Raw genomic sequence first — 22,835 nt, 5'->3', positions numbered from 1 at the left:
GAGAACAGAGGGACCCGAATATTGATTTAAGATGGATTCTGCCTGAGCCCCTCAGCCCCTTGTGTGTGCCTGCTGCGCTCACTTTGCATGTGATAGGATAATCCTCCCATGTTTGGTGATTGATTAGTCATTTCTCCTTGCCAATGTGGAGGATATAATGACCTGGTTTTGTGGTGGAGAAGGCCACACTGCTTCTTGTGTTCGCAGTTTCCTCTCTCAGGCAGCTCAGTGTCACTCATCAAACCCCCTCTACTGTTGGACTCCTGTGCTCCCTGGCAAACAGGAGTCAACAGTCTTCAACAGAAACTCTGGCAAAACTCCAAGTTTCACCCTGTTTACAGACTCGAAACAAATCATTTCTATTCATTATGCTTGATTTTTTTTCTGGTTACTCATTATCATCAGTGCAGTTCTGCAGGGTTCCTGCTGAAAGTGTGCTTCCCGGCTTTGAGGGATGGAACATTCTGACAGTGTCTTTGTTTTCAGGGTTTTAGTATTGATCACACAGCGAAATGAACAGCAAGAAAAGTTTGTCAAATATAGTGACAAAAATAAATAGAAAAAGAAACAATGCAGGAGAAACTCAGCAGGTCAGGCAGCATCTGCGGAGGGAAATGAAGAGGCGACACTTCTGGTTGAGTCACTTCACCTGGACTCATTGAAGAGTTCAGAGATCACAGAGGGGGTGCAGTGAGAGAGGGTCTCACAGAACTCTCATCAAAAAGAGGAGAGAAGCCTCTTTAAAGTGTACGTATCTTGTCGGAGGAGTCATACAACAGGGACACAAGATACTGTAGATCCTGGAATCTGAAGCAAAAAAAAAAAAAAAAATTCTGAAGGAATTCAGCAGGTCAGGCAGCATCTGTGGAGGAAAACCGACAGTGGATGTTTTGGGCTCATCTGGAAATGAATGCATTGCTGCTGACCGCAGTGATACTACAATACAGCAGACATGGTGAAGCAGGTGGAACAGCTGCCTCACAGTTCCAGTGACCAGGGTGTTTGTGTAGTGTGCACGTTCTCCCCACAACCACTTGAGTTCCCTGCTGGTGCAACGGTTTCTTCACGTGCCAAAGCCGTATGGGTTGATAAGTTACTTGCTCATTGCAAATTTCCCCCCTGGTATCTAGAGAAATGATAGATAGAATCTGGGGCAGTCGATGGGGAGTGGGGTGAATAAAATGGGATCAGTGTAGGATTACCGCAACTGGTCAGTCCAGAATCAGTGGGCCGAAGGGCCTATTTCCTTTCAGTGGATTCTTTGGCATGTGGGAGCACATTTCTACTAGCAGAGGCCCATTAATCCATTGTTCAGGACATGAACTCCTTTTGTCTTTATTTCCAATGACGCTCTTTTCTCTTCTGATGTTCTTGCTGAGGTACAGTGATGGATTATCTCTGGTAGGAATCTTATGTACAAACCTCGATGGGTTATTTGAATGGCTACTTATGTGTGTAGAGCAGTGGTCATCTTTGAAAGAGTTTGGAGGGTAACTACTGCCCAGAAATTCCTGAATCAAGTCTTAATCTCAATTGGTTTACTCTCAACACCCTTGGCTGACACTCAGAGTCAGTTTACCAACAGATCATAGCAATGAGGAAAAAACAACAGGGCTGGTCCATTACAGGAATGAGATGAAAGGGAATTTAATGAATAAAGCAAACAGGAAATCTAACAAAACACAGATTATTTGCCAAGACAAAGATGATGTGACTAAGTACAGCAGCAAAATGCAAGACAGACTGTGGAAACACCAAAAACACAATGGCCCCACCAATTTATCCATATTAATTGAACCCTGACCACATCCAAAAACCACAAAAGCATAATCCCAATCTGTGGACTCAGACACGATCTGATAGGAACGGTGCTCCACCAATGACCTTGCCAGAGGGACCAAGAATTGGCTGTCCATAGAGATCGGAGGATGAATTACTGAGCTTCAATTTCCATATACAACAGTTCTCTGTTCAGTCAGCCCAGAAAACTGAGAGCCGGTATTACACAAGCATAGATCTGCATTCACGGGCTTCCAGTGACAATAATACGATTATGGCCACAGCTGGAGGGACAAGCCCATTTCCTCTGTGTTCAACTTGTCAGCCTGGCAAGTAGCAATCAACAAACATGCGATCCAAACCAAACACTGGCACTTGTTCCTGCAATAAAGAGGAAAAGTCTAACCACAGCAGGAACCTCATACCAGCTCACTGAGGAACAACTGATAGGCACCAAATTAAATTACTCTTCACACTGAGTCAGTACTCTGAGAGAACCTGAGGAGGAGGAAGTTCTGATCAAAGGTCATCTGAAATGTTAACCCTTGTTTTCTCTCGGCTGATGGTGCCTCACCCACTGAGAGTTCCTGCTTTATTCAGGATTTCTGTGATCTCATATTGTGTCCAAGTCAATCAAAGGATGACTCAGGAAAGAGAAAAGCCAGTTGCAGTGATACAAATGAGTAATGGGGAAATACGCTATGTCAAATCAGTCCTGTGACGTTGCAAGACATTTTCTTTTCTGTAAAGGTTTTCTACAGTTAGCAGAGAAACAGCAGCAGCTGAGGGAGAATAGATCATTGAAGTGTTCACTGAAAAAGATACAGTTCCTGCAACCATACCTTCTCCCTATTCCTTATACAGCAGATGAGAGAACTCTGCACACAGTTCAGATTCCTAATATTTTGGTGGTTAATGTAAATTTGGTGCCTTGATATCTGATTTTATGATCCAGCTTTCCTCAGGAAGTCAAAAATGACTGCAGGTGCTGGAATCTAGGACAAAAATAGGATGCAAGAAGAACTTGGTGGATCAAGCAGCAGTTTGGAGGCAAAAGGTGTTAGTCAACACTTTGGCTTGGGACTCTGCATCAGGACTGAGAAGGAAGAGGGAAGTCTACCAATAAGTAAGAGGGCAGGTGTGGGCTGGACAGAGGCTGGTGGGTAATAGGTTGAGTCAGAGGGGGAAGGAAAATGGGCAGAGAAAACCAGCTAGCAGAGTGGACACGACTAAAAGACATGAGAGCGGAATTAGGCCATTCGGCCCATCACGTCTGCTCTACCATTCAATAATAGCTGATTTATTTTCCCTCTGAACCCCTATCATCTACTTTCTCCCTGTAATCTTTGACACCCTGACTAATTAAGAACCTAGCAATCTCTGTTTTAAATATACCGAATGACTTTGCTTCCATAGTCATCTGTGACAATGAATTCTAGGCAGTCACCACCCTCTGGCTAAAGAAATTCCTCCTCATCTCTGTTCTATTCTGAGGCTGTGCCTTCTAGTCCTATACCCCCAATGTAGGAAACATCTTCTCCACGCCCACTCTATCTAAGCTTTTCAATATTCAGTAGCATTTAATGTGATTCCCACCCCCCCCCGATTCTCCTAAACTCCAGTGAGTATAGTCCCAAAGCCATCAAGTGCTCCTCATATATTAACCCTTTTGTTTCCAGGATCATTCTCGTAAATCTCCTTTGGATCCTCTCCAATGCTTTTCTTTGATATGGGGCCAAAAAAATGCTCACGATGACCACTGCTTATAAGGTGGGCATGGACCAAGGGAGAAAATCACCAATTCAATGTTTTTGGAAAATTCAATATTCATACAAAACTTATATCATATCTATCCGTGGATAGTATGCATAGATTTGATAACTAGTCACAAAGTTTCTGTAGTCAGTCATTGTATCATACAAATTTTCCAATTTCATTTAACCTTCATGCCTAGTGCTCCCCTCTCACACACACTTCCCTGTGCACCTGGTTTTATTCTTCCTTTGTTCATTCCCTCTACCCCCCATCCCCTCCCCTCTGGCTCCACCCTCACCCAGCAGCCTCTGCCTCACCTTACACCTGCACTGCTAAATACCGGCACAGTCTTCCCTCTTTTCTTTCAGCTCTGATGCAGGGACTTGACTTGAAACGTCACCCTACACCTTTTGCCTCCACAGCTGCTGGGTTTTCCCAGAATTCACTGGAAATGAGTTTACTTCCAGTAGCGCAGCCTTCCAACATTTCCTGCTGATTGAGTTATCTGGATTGGAGTAGGGAAGAGCCAGGAGTGAAATGGCAGCATTTTGAAACACAGCTCTCTCAGAGCCATGGAGTCTGGAAAGTGAACACTTGCCCACGTTCTCAATCAATTGGAGAATGAATAATTCCCATCTTAGCTAGAGTTCCCTTTGTCAGAAAATCGTTGGAAATTTTAAATTGTGTCCCTTGATAGTCTTCAAAAATTGAGGAAAAAAAATAGTGGCTGTTGCTGTCTAAAATGACTGATTCACCTGGAATTTATTATAGGGTGGACATGTTTTCAAAGCAGTACTGGCACTGATAGAGCCAAGGCCCAGATATTCTCTTAGTTGTGCTGTTTTTTTTCCACTGCAGTTCATACTCAATCCAACCAAACAATATAAAAGACTATGCAAGTGCAAGTAATTTCAGTGAAACGCACACATCTACAATACTTGGCATAGTTTCATGACTATACACTTTCAGCAAGACCTGCCCGCAGAATATGTCATATCACAGCTCAAATTAATCACCACAGTGAGAGATGATTAAATTCAAACATTTGAGAGGCTTGGAGAGGACACTGAAAATTAAGTTTGTTCTTTCAGTGGCATCGGTACAAAGGGCATACAACTTTTTTAACAAAACTAATACGCAACATACATAGCTGATGTACCTCGATTTTAATAAAGGTGCTGGTAGATTTTTTAATAATAATTTTTATATTAAAATATTAGTCTTAGGTGATGCATAAGATACTGATTAAAATGTTTACACTTTATGATAAGGCTATTTTCAGTTGCATTAATTAAACTATTCTTAAACACAAAAGGAATATTTTAAAGCCTTTTTTTTTAAAACTAGAAGAAACTGCAGTTTCACTGTGTGAAGCCAGGCATTTGTCTGTTTATTGGAAACCACATTAAAACAGCTTACACAATGTTGGATGTAATTTGCATTCAGATGGATAAGCATGCAGAAGGTGGAAAGAGTCTGACGAAAGGAGTATGAGACAGATTGTAATGCTGACTTTGGAACAGGAAGCTGGATGACATTCAATGTTTTGTCATTGTTTATGCTAAAGTCCATCTCATTGCACCTGCTTCAGCCATACGTAGTGTTGCATATACAAAGGAAGAGGTGGCCAGTACAAAGGGTGAATCCCTAGCAAACTCTTCTTTTTATCAAATGGGAGCTGGTATCCTATTTCAAAATGAATGAAGGAACTATGGTACTGGATGTTGATACTGACTTGGATTTCACTGTCCAAATCCTTTCATAATACCCGTCTAACTCTCCAGTACTCTGTGTAACTTTCCAGTGGATGAAAACATTCACTGTGCCTGAGCCATATGAATCCAAGGAGTCCATGATTTGACTTGCTGACACCATTGCAATTTTGTTTTAGAAGTTGGCATTTCTGTTAACTGAATTTACGGGGCAATCGATGTGCCATTGGCTCCTCTGAATCACTCAGTGCTGGTGTTGGAGAGAGGTTGAGATCACCTTGGTTTTCCCCTACCTTCATTCAGAGTTGGCTCATAACAGTCTTTGTGCACAAGGCTGAGACCAGGAACAGAGACTTGGAATGAACTGCCACAGAAACTCAGATACACTTGCTGAGCCCTTTCTACATTTCCAGCAAATTCCAACACCAGAGCTGTACATCTGCTCCAACTTCACAGTGCATCAGCCATGTGAGAGCGTGCCTTGAGTGATCTGTCAGTCAGGAAGACTACAGCTCCCAACTTTTAGCCCATTCTCCATTATCCTCGATTCGCAAGAAGACCAAATACATATCTAGGTCATACTTGAATTTACTTATCAACTCTGCCTCCACAGCTCTATGGTTTAACATGTCAAGAATATATTTCTGGATTTACATTTCCAAAAGGATTTTCCTTGAATTGCTTAAGATCTATTTTGTTTTTCTGTTGCAGGAGTTCAAATCCAGGTTGAATCCAGTCCTTCAAACTTTTTCCAATTATTTCCCATACGGATGACAGTGTCAGCCATTTGCAGTTTCCCGGATTATCCCTACAGCCATTTTTGAACAAGAGGACAACATTATTATCCTCCAATCTCCTGTGACTAACAATGAAGCAAAAACTCTCCATCAGAGCCTGAGAAAACTCCTCCCATGCTTTCCACAGCATCCCAGGGACATCCTCTCAGGCCCTGGGGATTTATCCACTTTAATGTCTGCTAATACCTTTAACATGTCCTCCTTCTTGATAGGAACATTTTCCCAGAATGTGAGCATGACCAGCCTCTAACTCTTCATCCTCCATATCCTTGTGACTGATGAATACAGAGGAGATATATTTCTTAGGATCCCACTCATGTCCCCTGGTTCCACACAAGTTCCCCGAGCAACTTACTCTTACCCAAGCTACCGTCCTGCATCTAATATACTCACAAAAGGTTTTTGTTGCGTCTGTGCACAACCACATTTCAATTAAATAAAAGCACGTCCGTGGAAGATGTCTTTAGCGAGACAGTGAGAGAAAAGAAAAAAGTGTGCATGCATAGACAACAGTGCACGTGCAGATAACAGATCAATACGTTGTGTTGAGGGTGGCGGTCATTGCCCTATATGCAATAGATGCATACATTACACTTTCTCCCCCTTTAGATTAATGAAACCTAAAACCATATATGTACAAAACATTCAATTTCCCTTCCTTAAAGCCATATTCCAAAATAAATATGCTTTCACAATAACAGTCCATAGCTAACTTCACAGTTCTAAAAATTCAGTCTTTTGGGTGGCACTCTGCTTCTTTCAGGATAGCGCCCCTGAACCTGTGGAGAGGCATCAGGTTTGGCAGGTGTCTTGTCTAAGACAACGTTCACGGTTTCCGGTGTCATGTTTCTGTCAGTGACATCACCACCGAGAGGCAAGCCCATTGACTAATGTTGGAGGTAGTTGACTCAGGTGTGTTCTCTGAATGAGTATCCAGTATCTGGTCCACATGACAACTCCATGCCCGATCTTCAACACCCACTGTGTACATCACTGGTCCAGTTCTTGTGGCTGTCCTACTGGGTGTCCACTTGTCTTCTCAGTAATCACACGCTAGGACTTCCTGTCCAATCTTGAAGCTCCTTGCTGATTCACTTGGCAATTGGCTAAGCTGTTTATTCTGTACTTCCTTCCAGAGGTCTGGATTCAGGAGGTCTATGTAAGACCTCAGATTCCTGCTCATGAACAGCATTGCAAGTCGTCACATGAACAGAGTTCCAGTGCACAACATGTCCTCCTTGTCCCTCGCTTTAATAGGCTTCTTGAAGCTTAGCGAACCCATTCATTGCTGGGTGGTGAGGAGCTGACTTGGAATGCCTGATCTCGTTTTTCTTCATGAATGGTCTGAACTCTTCTGACATGTATTGTGATTAGTTGTCACTCAGAATTTGTTCTGGTAAGCCATTTCTGGCGAAGATAGTTCTCAGAGTAGAGACAGCCTTCGCCGAGATGGTTGACTTCATTTGTATAAACATCTGGCCACTTCATCTGAGCATCCACAGCAATCAGAAACATGGAGCCCAGCAAAGTCAATGTGTTTGCTCTGCCACGGTGATGACGGCCACTCCCACAGGTGTAAGTGCCTGCGGGGGTGATTTGTATTTATTTAGCGACACGGTGCAGAGCCAACCTTTCCTGGTCACCCCAGCAACCTCGATTTAACCCTAACCTGTAAACACAGGAACAGTTACAATAACCAGTATGTCCTGGGATTGTGGGAGGCATCCGGGGGACCTGGCAGAAATCTATGCATTCTATGAGGAATGCAGAGACTCCTTACAGAAAGAACAATGTTGGAACTGAACTCTGAACTCCAGAATACCACAAAGTGTATTAGTGTTCTGCTAAACACTACGCCAAGTTCTCTCTTACCTCCCCTATGATCATCTAAGGACTCACTTCAGACCAGTCCTAAACCTGACAACGCTTTCTTATTTCTGAACAAGCCTTCAATTTGCTTAGTTAACGAAGGTTCCCTAATCTTTTGCCTCTTACTCTGAAGGGGAAAATGCCGACTCTGAACTCCTACTATTTCACTTTTAAACACCCCTCACTGATTAGATACTGTTTTACTTTTAGCAGTGATTCCTGATCTTCTTCCACCAGGCTGCCTTTCACTGCTGAAATCAGACCACCCCAATTTAAAACCTTAATTTAAGGACCATCCTGATCTTTTTCCACAAATACCTCCCCTATTACTCTGGGACTCATTTCAAACTATAAACAACTGCTCTGCATGTAACTGGAAGAAACTGCAGAGTTGTGGACAAAGCTCAGCACATCACAGGAAACACCTTGCCCTATATGGATTCGGTTTGTACTTCTCACTGCCTCAGTAAAGCAGCCAAAATAATCAGACCCCACCCACGCTGAATATTCTCTCTTCTCCCCTCTCCCATCAGGCAGAAGATACAAAAGCCTGAAAGCACATACCACCAAGCTCAGGGGCAGCTTCTATCATAATCACTGTTATCAGACTCTTAATGGACCACTTGTATGAAATGATGGACTCTTGGCCTCACAGTCTACACCATTATGTTCCTGCACTTACTGTTTACCTACATTGCACTCTTTCAGCAGTTCCTAAGCTTGTCATAGCCAGGGGTGGTAGTGGGAATAAGCTCCCACTACCTATAAAGTGCTCCAAATGGCATGCAACTCTAACAGCCTCTGATAACCAAGTCCAATGCTTGGTCTTCATGTGTTGCTTAGCTACTAGGCCCAGTGGGACTGTTTCTACTGTCAAGAGAAGGGACAAAGGCGGACCACTGGCACCTCAAAACCAGTTGCTTTGGGCAGGTGGGGCTCGTCAACCTTGGACAGCAGCCCGCCTAGGAGAAGGAACACCCTGATTTTAAACCTTTGCTGCCTTGTGGTCATACCCACCCTTGGGAAAGGCTTTGGGAGTAAACCCTGAGGAAGAAATCCAGAGCCGGGGTCCCTAAGGCAGTTTGATGTTGTTCACAATTTCACTCTGGCAACCTCTGCAACGACACTGGTGCCAAGCTGTATCGACACTTGCCCTTCCCTTTGACTACATCAGTGATGTGGAGAGGGGGAACCCGTTGCACGGGCAATGGTTTTCCAAACCTTCCTGCCCAGGCTTGCGCCCTAGAGAGGACACAGTCCACCAGAGGCACAAACCCATGATCCCCTGGAATCGATGACTGCCTATGACTCTTTCAATAGCTTTTATGTTTTATTCTCTGTGTGTTTTTTGTTTTACCTTATTCTAACTCAATGCACTGTGTAATTTTTTGATCTGTATGAACAGTACACAAGACAAGCTTTTCACTGTACCTCAGTACATATGAAAATAATAAACCAATACCAATATCAGAAGGTCAGCCCAGTGGCCACAGCTGGTAAGCCTACTCCCTGACTGCTCCCGTGACCTGGTTCAGTCTGTCTGTGTGGACTGCATCCAAGTGCACTAATCCTTCTGACCAATCAGGGTTTTCCTTGTTGCTCTGATTTCTACCCACATCCCAAAGACAGGCACGTTGGTAGGTTAGATGGTCACTGTAAATAGTCCATAGTGTGTAGGTAACTGGATCAGGCTCTGCTGGTATTACCAGAGTAGACTTGATGACCCAAATTGGCTTCTTTCTACATTATATGGAAAAGGATAAAAATTACAGAACTGCGGATCTCACTTTTCTTGTCAGTACTTTCCACAGAACCATTACACTAGAGGAGGGAGATACTTTGAGTTGAATTCTCACGAAGGTTTGTTAAGCTCTTACCATCATAATGACTGCCTCTCAGTTGCCTCCAGGTTAGGAAGACGTGGACTCTCCCAACTCCCTCATAGACAGAATGATAAGTAAATAAGGAGGAGTTTAGAATGTGAGAAGGAGAACTGAAATGTGAAGAGAACAAGGTGAAGTTAGATTGAAATCAAAACCAATTTGTGTGATGCAGTGAAATTATAAGGAGGTCAGAGAAATAAACATGGGCAGAGATTTAGCAGTGGGGGTGGATTGATGAACAGAGTTTGTGCTGAAAGGGTGCATAACAGAGATCGGAGTGATTAAGCGACAATGTCTAATCTCAGGAAGTTAAAGACACCACGCTGTCATTCAAGACATGCTCAAAGCCTCCTTGAAGAAATGTAACTTCCATCCCACTGACTCCTGGGATAGCCTGGAATCTCAGACAGGAGAAGTAGTATATGAGATGGTGTTGCATATTCAGGCACCTCCAGTCCAGCTGTAGAAGGCTCAGCAGTTAACCAAGTTGATTCAGAGGGTTCAGACCCATGGAATCCAAGGATCCAGAATGGGCTTAGAGCAGAGGTAGATTGTTGTTTTTCTGTGGTGTACCAATGGTGTCAGGACCATGCATGTCAATCATGTACATTAACCACTGGGATGTGAACGTAGGAAGGATAATTAATAAATCTTTGGATGACACAAACGTTGGTAGTGTTGTGAAAAGTGAGAATAGTTGCCTAAGGCTGTAGCAGGACAGAAATCAGTTGTAAAACTAGGCAAAGCCTTGGTAGATGGAATTGTATATCAAAATGTACGACATGATGTATTTTGGGCAAGTCCTATGGGGTAGGATACTGCATATAAATGGTAGGGGATTGAGGATTGTGAAAAACAGAGGAACCCAGGGGTACATGAATATAAATGCTGTGAAAGTGGCAACACAAGTGGATGGGGCAGTGAAGGCAGCACACGGCATGTTTGGCTTCACAGGTTGAGGACTCAATAGAAAACCGTAGTTGTTACATTGCAACCTCACAAAACATTGGTTAGGCTATTGCTGGAGTATTGTGTACTGTCCTGGTGGCCACGCTAGAGGAAGCACGTGACTGTGCTGGAACCAGTGCAAATGAGATTCACCAGGAATGGAAAATTTTACTAATGAAGAAAACAAAGGATAGGACTCCTATCCCTGGAGTGAAGGATGCTGAGAGGAGAACTGAATGAAATACATAAATTATGAGACAAATATGCAGATCAGGCTGTCAAATACAAAGAGAGCATGGGGTTTGGAGAGAGGATGGAACCGTTAAAGAGAACTGAGTACTTTTTTTAAAAACACTGAATGCTTGATATCTGGAAGGTACCGCCAGAGGAGATGGTGGCATTAGATGCAATCATTATGTTTAAGAGGCATTTAGACAGACAATTAAGTAAGCGAGGCATAGAGTGATAAACACCTAATGCGGTTATTGTACAACTGTACAGCTCTGTGGCTCTACACCTCATCAGCCACTGAAGCAGACAGGAAACAAGTTATCTTTGGTCTGGGGAACTGTCAAAGAAGTGATGGCACTGAACAAAAATTCTGACACAATGGTTAATGGGCTATATTTTCTCAGATTTTGTACTCTAAAATCAGAATTCCTTCATGACCCAGGTTACATTTTTCTTTATACTTCTGCAGAAATTAATTTCTTTGAGTCACTTTATAAAATTTAGACCCTTTCTTCTTAATTTTCTCCAAACATTCTCCTCCCAGTGGGGCCCACCACACCAGGCGTTTTAGATGTATCTAAGTGCTCACTGAGTATTTGTCCAACTACAGTCAAGTTCACGGAGATATCAGGAATGCTGGCTACGACCCACTGAGCTGTTATGTTTTAAATGGCCCATTTGCTATGTGTCTTTCAAAGGTTTCAAAGGTACATTTAATGTCAGAGAAATGTGTACAATATACATCCTGAAAGACTTTTTCTTCACAAACATCCACGAAATGAGTGCCCCCAAAGAATGAATGACAGTTAAATGTTAGAACCCCAAAGCCCCCCCAGCTCCCCCTCCCACACATAAACAGCAGCAAAGCAGCAATCCCCCCTCCCCCCACCAGCAAAAAAAAAGCATCGGCACCCACCACTGAGCACTCAAGCGTGCAGCAAAGCAACAGCAAAGACATAGACTTGCAGTACCCCAAAGACTACTTGTTCACTCGGTATTCGACATACCACAGGCTCTTCCTCTCCCTAATAAGGGAAAAAGAGGTGTCCCCATTTCACAGCAAGAGGGGACGCTTAGCAAACAACTCGCTGATTTACGATGTTAAAAGTCCATTGCATTGCTTTTTCTGAGCTCTGTGACAAAGAACTCGGGTCTCTGGGCACACAGCCAGCAGCTAGCTCACTGTTTTCAATCTTCCATCTCCCACGACACACCGATTCCCTGCAGAGACACAGAGATACCGACCTCCAGTCTGCCCGTCTCCAGGGCCACGAGATCTCAGAACTCCGAAGATGAGCAAATGTCTTAGGCTGCACCTTTGGCATATATTTCCTTACAATATATGGGGCTATTCATGCCCTTGAAGCTATGAGTGATGTCAAAGCAACCCCATCATTCCTATTCTTCCATTTATTCCCTTATAACCTAGTCCACAAGATCAGCCAAGATCTCATTGAACAGTGGAACTGCCTCAGGGGCTGATCACCTCCTATTTCTTAGGGCTCACATAACCAATGGACTCGACCGATTCTCCCACCATCTACCTACGCCATAATGGCTTGTTAACCCACCAGTGAGTCATTGAGATGTGACCAGAGACTGAAATACACAGGGAAAATTCACGTGGTCACAGGGTGAATGTACAAGGTCCACACAGGCAGCACCAAAGGTGAGGGTTGAAACCAGGCCACTGAAACAGTGAGGTGGCAGCTCTACCTGGCTTGAGTGAAAAATGTTTCATGAAGCTCAGTGGCAGCAACAAAACTCTGGCTCCAAGCCAGAGCTTTGCAGAACAGTTGGAGCCTTGTGCATGTTCCTATGGGGGAACTGAGATCATAAGGTATCCATTACCCCAATCCAGTAACCTCCAATATCAGGAATTTATGGTCAACAGCTACCAGCACTGAATCTCTACTCAAAACATTCATTTACAAAACAAACAATGGTGTGTCTGCTTTAACTGATCAAAGAATGTGCACTGTGTTCCAACAATAAATGAATTATTTGAAGTTTGCTAAGGGCACCATAGTAATGCTTTGGAAACTGAGTAACTTGCATTTAAAAAGTATTTTTCATTGTAGCAAAACACACCAAGGCTCTCACACAGTGGCTGATAAAGCCATGGATGAGGTTCTCAACCACAGTTAAACTGTGGCAAGGACAGAGGTGGGCAAGGTTACTTTGGTGGAAACGTGGGTCTTGGCCATAACATGGATGTGTAATTAGAAGCTCAACTTGGCATCAGATATGGCACCATGTTTCTGATGAAACGGGCTCATGCTCAGACAGTTCTCAGGGAGACAAACGGAGTAGCTGGTTGGAACAGACTTTGTGATGAGGACCAAGGTGGTGGTTTTGGTCTTCCTATAGAACAGTACAGTAAAGTATGGGCCTTTTGGTCTGTGATGTTAATGTCAACCTATATAAATCTATCCCACACTTCTTTCCTCTATGACCCATAGCCCGTTATTTTTCTTACTTCCATGTGCCCATCTAAAAGTCTTTTAAATGCCCCTGTTGTGTCAGTCTCTACCACCACTCACGGTCATATATTCCAGACACTAACTACTTAGGAGAAATTTATGGTCACATATTAATGGGTGTCTGATATACTTAAGAGAGTGGAAGTGTGGATTTGGTTGGCTAGGATGTGCAGCTGGGTGTCTGGAGGGTACAGTGCATTGTACATTTCAGAGGAGTGCAGACAGAGTAATGGGAGTGAACTATGGATAAATCCACTATCAAACACAGAATGGAACACTACAGCACAGTTGTGTCAACCTTTTTAAACCTACTCCAAGATCCATCTAGCCCTTCCTTCGTGCATATCCTTTCATTTTTCTTTTATCCATGTACCTATCAAAGAGTTGAATGACCCAAATGTATCTGCCTCTACCACCACCCCGGAAGAATGTTTCACACACCACCAGTCTCTGAGGAAAGTCCTTGCCTCTAACACCTCCACTTAAAATTATGCCCTCTCGTGTTAACCATTGATGCCATGGTTAAAGATGTCCTCTGTCCACTCTATCTATGCCTTATATTCTATCCACCTCTGTCAAGTCACTTTTCCTCTCCCTTTGCTCCAAAGAGAAAAGCCCTAGCTCTCTCAAACTACCTTCACAAGACATGCAGCATCCTGGTAAATCTCCACTGCACCCTCTCTAAAGCTTCACATCCTTCCTATAATGAGGCAACAAGAACTGAAGACAATACTCCCAAGTATAATGTTGTGAGTTGTGATGGATATTCACTTTCCTGGAACCTGAGAAGCTTATTCCCAACCTCAGCTTTCCAGCACAGTGGTTTGACCTTTCCAGAGTTGTTGCTAATAAAGTTAAACTTTTAACAAATATTCTTGGCTCAGTTTTTTTTTTGTTGTAAACAAGAACTAGTCTCTGGTTCTTAATGTAAATTGCAAGCAATAATCAGTTTGAAACTGGGGCACAACTTTGCAAACAAGTGTTGCAGAATACAGGTTGCTAACCCACAGCAGGTGGCTGCCCATGAAGTGGACTGCCTTGCAACGTGAAGTGACCAAGAAACATTTTGTTTTGTATTTGTATTAGCCAAACACAAGAACACAAGGCTATGTTACTTCGCACATCAAACATAGTTACAAGTTGGGGTGTTTGTGTACTCCAAGGGCTAATCATCACAGCTTTAATTGTGGATGTCTGGGATATCTGTTGCCAGAAGCTTTCAAGACCAGCTGCGCAAGTTACTTTGTCTCAGTAAAGGTATCTGGCAGATGATGTCATATAGCAGAAAACAATATAAATGTCTCAAGCATTGAGGATTGGTAGTAATGAGAAGGAGAATGACAGAAAGATGAGGTTACAGAAAGAAGAACGAGACTTCATTCCTCAACCTTTGGTCTCTGTGATAGACAAATCGTTCACTTGCAAGCCATTGGTATGTTCTTCTAGTTCATTGAATTGCACTTGTGTTTGGAAATCTTTTGTAGTTTGTAGAAACATAGAAAATAGGTGCAGGAGTAGGCCATTCGGCCCTTCGAGCCTGCACCGCCATTTATTATGATCATGGCTGATCATCCAACTCAGAACCCTGCACCAGCCTTCCCTCCATACCCCCTGATCCCTGTAGCCACAAGGGCCATATCTAACTCCCTCTTAAATATAGCCAATGAACTGGCCTCAACTGTTTCCTGTGGCAGAGAATTCCGCAGATTCACCACTCTCTGTGTGAAGAAGTTTTTCCTAATCTCAGTCCTAAAAGGCTTCCCCTTTATCCTCAAACTATGACCCCTCGTTCTGGACTTCCCCAACATCGGGAACAATCTTCCTGCATCTAGCCTGTCCAATCCCTTTAGGATTTTATACGTTTCAATCAGGTCCCTCAATCTTCTAAATTCCAACGAGTACAAGCCTAGTTCATCCAGTCTTTCTTCATATGAAAGTCCTGCCATCCCAGGAATCAATCTGGTGAACCTTCTTTGTACTCCCTCTATGGCAAGGATGTCTTTCCTCAGATTAGAGGACCAAAACTGCACGCAATACTCCAGGTGTGGTCTCACCAAGGCCTTGTACAACTGCAGTAGTACCTCCCTGCTCCTGTACTCGAATCCTCTCGCTATAAATGCCAGCATACCATTCGCCTTTTTCACCACCTGCTGTACCTGCATGCCCACTTTCAATGACTGGTGTATAATGACACCCAGGTCTCGTTGCACCTCCCCTTTTCCTAATCGGCCACCATTCAGATAATAATCTGTTTTCCTATTTTTGCCACCAAAGTGGATAACTTCACATTTATCCACATTAAATTGCATCTGCCATGAATTTGCCCACTCACCCAACCTATCCAAGTCACCCTGCATCCTCTTAGCATCCTCCTCACAGCTAACACTGCCACCCAGCTTCGTGTCATCCGCAAACTTGGAGATGCTGCATTCAATTCCCTCATCCAAGTCATTAATAAATCTTCAATAAATGAGAAATCCCCTGAGTTTTAAATATGTGTTAAGAACTGTTTGTTTAATTTGTAATGATACACATTTAAATTAAAATAACTGTTTAAACCACTTTGTTAGCTGCAATTATCTCCTCCTTGGTAGGGAGGGGTCTCACCACTCAAGCAGTTGGTATTGTCAACTAAACTTCACAGCAGATGCTAGACAGGGAAGTAAACCAGTCTTTGGAGAGTAGGTGGATACAGTATAACCTCCCTATAGTGAGGGTACCCCTGGATATCTATTTGGATAGGACATAAAATCTGAATTGAAGGTTTTGCGGACGGGAAACCCAATACCATCAGAGCGTCACCAGAGTTTTACAGATCTGCAACACTACCTCACAGCTCTTCAACTCAGTGCCCTGACTACACGTCATTAAGAGTTGAGCAGATTTGGTATGTCACCAAAAACGCTTGCAAATTTCCATAGCTGTACCGTGGAGAGCATTCTGACTGGCTGCATCACTGTCTGGTATGGAGGGGGGAAATGGGGAAGGCTACTGCACAGGATTGAGATAAGCTGCAGAGAGTTGTAAACCATCATGGGCACAAGCCTCCCCAGCATGCATGACATCTTGAAGGAGCAGTGCCTCAAAAAGGCGGCGTCTATTATTAAGAACCCCCATCAGCCAGGACACGCCCTCTTCTCATTGTCTCTGTCAGGTAGGAGGTAACAGAAGCCTAAACACACACACTCAGTGATTCAGGAACAGCTTCTTCCCCTCTGCCATATCATTCTTAACTGGACACTGAACCCATGCACATCAGCTCTCTACTTTTTTTTGCACTATTTACTTAATTTAACTATTATATATACACGGACACGTACAGTAATTCAGATTTTTCTCTATTATGTATCACATTATACTGCTGCCACAAAGTTAACATATTTCATGACATGTGACAATGATATTAAACCTGATTCTGATTAATGAAGTCCAACACGCCATTTACCTTCTCAACCACCCTCTGAACTTGTGAGGCAGATTTGAGGGAGCTATGAACGTAGAGCCAAAGTTCCCTCCGTTCCTCCACACTGCTAAGAATCCTGCCATTAACAAGATTGGCACACAGCAGGAACCATATGGGTAATGTGTTTAACCCATTCACAGATCAGATGAGAGACTCTGACAGTGCAGGCACTTTGCACAGAGTTACTTACACACACTGCTCAGCTGTAGTTGTTCCCAACATTAAGTACTGGGACTGATCCAGCAAAAGAGTTTCCGACAACCTGACCTCACAGACCTTACAATTAAAACAAAAGAAACCATCCCTCTAAACAATAGTGTTCCTCACAGAACTTGTTAAATAACTTATTTGTTCAAGCAGAGATAACAGTGCTCAGCTTCCATCAATGCTTTATACTGGACTGCCCGTCAATCAGTAAACACTGGAGGCTGGAACTGTGTCAATACACTACACACTGCCCAAACCTCAGCTGAGCAATTTTGTCCTTCCCACCGTTACCATAAGGAACATTGACTTTACAAATGAAGTTACTCAACCAAAAGAAATAATGAGTTATTAAGGGCTGCATTCATAAGGAAAATCAATTATAATTGCTGTGCTTTGTGTCGATATATTCAATCGCAAACAATACATCAGCAAAATAATGCCAATGAGATAGCAAACATCAGCTAATCCCCAACCATTCCTGTGGAAAAGCGACAAAGAGCTACACATTTACAAAAACTCATAGTAGGTTGTAAGTTGATTCCTCCAACTCATACAAATGGCATTTTGTGGAACAAGGTATGTTAATAAAACAGTGAAATTGATATATCTGAGCCTGCTTTATTAAATTTCTAGGATCTACAGTGAGGGTTTCAAACACAGGTGTCACACAATGACTTCTTACCACCAGGAGCCTCTCACCTATTATATATGGATTGGAACGGAAACAGGCTCTTTGCCACCGGCCAGTGGCAGAAACCAGCATCGGGGCTCAGGCACCAGCCAGTGGCGGAGAAAATAAACATAGAACATGCAAAGTACCAGCGCACAAATGCCTCAGATACAGGTGCTCCCTCCAAGCGTGAGCACAGGCAGCTCTATCACAGTGTGAAGCTGAACTATCAGCAGCCCTAAATACACATTGTTCCCTCGATTCTCTTCACTCTCCCCTGGCTTCCCTGGGCTCGTCCTGCACCTGGAAACCACACCTTGCTCTCTTTACAGGTACCTGGAACCTTAATACTCTTTCTCCTCCCACAAATGCTGCTCAGCCTGGAAGCTTCCAGCATTTTCTGCATTTGTTTAAATTCTAATGCTCTCCCATCTATTGATTCCTTCTACACTTAATACTGCCTCAGAAAAGCAGTCAGCTTGAGGAAGGAGCCCTCATACCTGTGCCTTTCACCCCCACCCGCCTCACATCAGGCAGAAGACCAGACCTGACAGCTTCTCTCCCATTGAAAGGACCTCTCATGAGTACGATCTCCCAACCTGCCTTGTCATCGCCCTTGCACTTCCTTTGCCTACCTGCACTGGACTTTTTCTGCAAGTCCAACACTATATTCTACATTTTCTTTTTACTACTTCAGTGTAGTTATGCACAGAAAGATCAGCCTTTACGACACACAAAACGTTCATTGTGTCTCAGTATGTTTGACAACAACAAACCAATACAATTTTCAGTTAGCTGCCCCTCCCTCCATTTGCTCTCTCAGCTCTTCTAACAAGCCATCAGCACTGCCAGAGCAGACTTCTTCCTCTGGATACTTCACAATATCCTCTGGCCCATTACAGCTCTTCCTGCCTTTACGAACATGTGATCCCAAATCCATCCAGTCTAGCCTTTGTGTTAGCTGATATTAGCAATGGTTTGCTCTCCTTTGTCACCACTCCAAATGTATCCTTATCACTGTTCTTCCCAACAAAGTCCCTTAACCCCTCCATCATCAAAAACCAATGATCAATCTTCACATTTGTGTGCAGAATGCCAAAAACCCATAATCAGGTTTCTCACAGCCATGTTTTTTTAAAGTTTCTCCAATTAAGCTCCCAGCCTTGACAAAACAGTTCTAATCGAAGTGATGATCAGCATTGAAGTGGGTCTGATCAGCAGCATCCTCCTCCAGTGGCTTATCCGGCCAGCCAGCACCACAGTTATCTGATTTCATCCTTGTTGTAGTAGAACTTTGATAATCCAGCACCCTCCAGACATTAGACTCATTTCAATACACAAAGCATTTCAATTTTTTTTGAAATATGTTATACTGCAGCTTTCCAGGAAATCCTGTAAATTTAAAGAGAATGTGGGATACAGGGTGGTGGCAAATTTTGAGGGAATGTGGGAAAGTTTAAAAGGAGCTTGGGAAATGTGGATGATCAGAGTTTTACTGTGTGTGGTTGAACTGGAGAATCTTCCTGAGCTCAGACCACAACCCCCACGACCCACAAGTATCTCCCCATGCTCCCCTTCCAATTTCTCGTAAGGATGTGAGAAACAGAAGCTGGAAGAGGCCATTCACACTCCTGCCCACTTTGACTGGCAGTAGGATCGTAGATGACCTTTAACCTTGGCATCACTTTTCTGCAATGACACCATGTCCCTCATTCCATTAGTATCCAAATCCATAATTCACATGCCACCTTCAGCATCAACGTCCAAACACACAGCATGCATTTGCTGACAACACAAGACCTACTCACCTCAGCTGAGGCTAAAGGGACGTTCACAACTATGCTGACACATCAGATCCCGAGGGGAACCTCAGACCACAGACACCTCACCAAAGGCACCTCTTCCTCCCTCAGCAACAATGTCCAGTTCCCCAATGCATTCCCTCCACATTATCACACGACGTCTCACTTCATAAACATCAGGTCCATCGAAAGCCAATATTTACTTATTCATCCTTGGAGAGTGCATCTTGAGACCAGCATCAGCACATACACCATTCAACCCCTGCCAATGTGTACACTATCCACCACTGTTCCCCACACCATCGTCTGCACTGACCACCCACCTCACCTGTCATCATGTACTGACCACCCACTCACCTCACCTGTCATGTGTACTGACCACTCACCCACCTCACCTGTCATCGTGTACTGAGCACCCACTCACCTCACCTGTCATTGTGTACTGAGCACCCACCTCACCTTTCACCGTGTACTGACCACCCACCTCACCTGTCATGGTACTGACCACTCACCCACCTCACATGCCATCGTGTGCACTATTCACACCCCTCCCCTGACTAGTGTGTGCACTGCCTTCCCGCACCAGGATGTGCACCGTTTGTGTCCCACCACTGTGTTTACTCTGTCCAGTAACGCATGCATTACCCCCTCTCCACCAGTGTGATACTCCATGTCCACCAGTGACACACCATCCCAACCCAAACATTTTGTGCAGCATCCACACTGCAGTGTCCACGTGCTGGCCAGCCGACTCACCCTAGACCATAGAATATTCCAGCACAGCACAGCAACTTCATCCCACCATGTTGTGTTGACCTTTTAACCCACTTTGATATCAAACTAACCTTTCCCTCCTACATTATTCTCTATTTTTCTATCATCCACATTTCGTAAATGTCCCTACTGTATCTGCCTCTGCCTCTCCCAGCTCCCTGGGGAAGCCATTCTACACGCCCACACTCTCTGCATAAAGAACTTAACTCTGACATCCCTCTCCCTTTAGTTTCCCCCAATCACCTTCAAATTATGCCCCCTTGTATTAACCTTTTCCACCCTGGGAAGAAGTCTCTGGCGTACCACCTGATCTATGCCTCTTAGCATCTCACATACTTTTATCAAGTCACCACTCATTCTCCATCTCTCAAAGAGAGAAACCACGACCCACTCAACCTATCCTCGTAAGACACGCCCTCTCATCTAAGCAGCACCCTGGTAAAGCTCCTCTGCACCCTCTCTAAAGCTTCTACATCCTTCCTAAAATGAGGCAACTAGAACTGAACACAATATTGCAAGTTTGGTCTAACCAGAGTTTTATAGAGCTACAACTTTGAGGAATCTCTGGTTGTGGGCTCCGAGATTATTTTGTTCCTCCACACTGTCAAGAATGCTGCTATTAATCTGTATTTTGCCTTCAAATTCGACCATCCACAATGTATCACTTCACATTTTTCCGGATTGAACTTCATCTGCCACTTCTCAGCCCAGCTGCAAACTACAATACTCCTCCACACTGCCCACAACTCCACCAATCTACGTGTAATCTGCAAACTTTGTAGCCCACCCTTCCACTTCCTCATCCAATTTGTTTATAAAAATCACAAAGACCAGGGACGGTGTGTGTCAGTACATGCACTGTATGCATCATACACCCCCTGTGAGTGAGCATACCGTCCTCCCCCTGCCAGTGCATGCACTGTCCACCTCTACATGTCCCGGACAGAAGAAAGCCAAACCCACTGTTGGGGCTGGATGTTAGTGATTCAGGTGGGTTTTATAACAATCCGGTAGTTTACTGGTTAATTTCCATGTTTGTTGAATTAACTTCCCAGCTGCCATGATGGGATTCGAACTTCTGTTGCTGTGTCGGTGGTGGAGACCTCTCGCAGCAGGTTCTGTCACTGCCCTCACGTAACCCTTACCCTGCCTGCCGGCTGGATAACTAGCAGAGCTCTGTTCGCTGTCCTGAACCGATCCCGCTGCCAACATTGTCAAGCCTGTTTCCAGCACCCTCCGTGACCTCACCTCTAGCTATCTCCAGAATCGCACTTGCCAAAATAAACCCTGTGGGGCAGCGTCGGCAGAGACAGGTGGATTGTACTGACCGTTTCTGCTTTCCCTTTACTCTTGACTTCATCTTTCCCCGGGGTGTTTTTTCCATCAGCGTGCAGTGTCAGTCGTACTCTTCGGATGTTGCCCTGAGGAACAGATAAGCCAAGTGTTTACCCTTATATCGCTAAGAAACAACATTTTAAGAGGTCCAAGCAATCACACATTTCGCAGTTGAAGCTAAACTTATCCATATTAAGTACTGTCACACATTTAATTACTTTGTTAAAGAGATAAGTGACTTGCCTTCTTGACAGGCTCCGGTGCCTCTGAAATAGTGCACGTTGTTGCTGTTTTAAACTGTGGCATTGTTCCTGTCAGTATATTTAATCCAAAACGTTGATATCCAAAGATACGTCCACCGCACGGCAGAAACTCTCTTTACCATATGCTTGCCTGTCAGAATCTCTCTGCAGCCTCCTTTTGGTCAGTAAATAACTTTGACCATTTCCCCAAAGTTTTAGAGATTTGACCTTAGTTCACTGTTGTATGGTCCAGTCAGCCCGAAGACCGCGCAGGGCAGATTGTCGTCTGCAGAGTCCCATCACAACATACGCAAACATCTTCACAGAAAGTCACCTGTTCCCACCCTGACCAGTATGTTCCTTAGCAACACCTCAGATATGACATATCTAGGACCAGGTCCTCACCCAACTTGTCAAACTACATTTCACCTGTCCCAGCCCTTCCTCATTAAAATACTTTATGTGGGTGTATCCCTACTCCACCTTTATCAGGATCAGCCCGGTATGGCTTAGCTGCTTGTCATCGATAGCCTGAGGAGAAACCATTTGATTTTGTTCATCTTGATTACCCCAAACACTCTGCCGGATTTGTCTCAGAATCCAAGCATTTACTTGGTGTTAATTCTGCCTCCCTCCTTCCTTCAGCTAATTTCTTTATCGTAATACTGTAGAAGGCAGAAACACAAACCACAACAAGCCCTGTCTCAAGGGCACGCCTATTCATTTGTTTAACTGATTGCTGCAGCGACAGATGGCACCTGTGAGACGTAATACTCGGTAACCCTTTCAAAACCAAAGGCACGGAGAATGCAACATTGATAACTGACTCATTTATTTGGCAAAGCTATGAAAAGGAGATTCTTTTCTTTATACTTCCAGTTTCAG

The 22,835-nt window shown here is 43.9% G+C and overlaps 1 protein-coding gene across 2 annotated transcripts in view; it reads right to left on the bottom strand.

The window, feature by feature from the left end:
* The window catches only part of myzap (myocardial zonula adherens protein), a 97,883-nt gene extending 75,276 nt beyond the window's left edge, over positions 1-22,607 (bottom strand). For both annotated transcript variants that reach the window (XM_063065736.1, XM_063065737.1), the window contains exons 1-2: positions 21,952-22,607; positions 21,702-21,794 (exon numbers count right to left, since the gene is read on the bottom strand). In XM_063065736.1, the coding sequence (XP_062921806.1) occupies positions 21,702-21,794; positions 21,952-22,014 (156 nt within the window). In that variant the 5' untranslated portion in view covers positions 22,015-22,607. The remainder of the gene's footprint in view (positions 1-21,701; positions 21,795-21,951) is intronic.
* Positions 22,608-22,835: the final 228 nt, after the last annotated feature.

This window comes from Mobula hypostoma, chromosome 13 (genome assembly GCF_963921235.1).
Source record: "Mobula hypostoma chromosome 13, sMobHyp1.1, whole genome shotgun sequence".
NCBI classification, from domain to species: domain Eukaryota; kingdom Metazoa; phylum Chordata; class Chondrichthyes; order Myliobatiformes; family Myliobatidae; genus Mobula; species Mobula hypostoma.
Note: the sequence above shows the minus strand (reverse complement) of the source record. Positions and strands in the feature narration are given on the sequence as shown.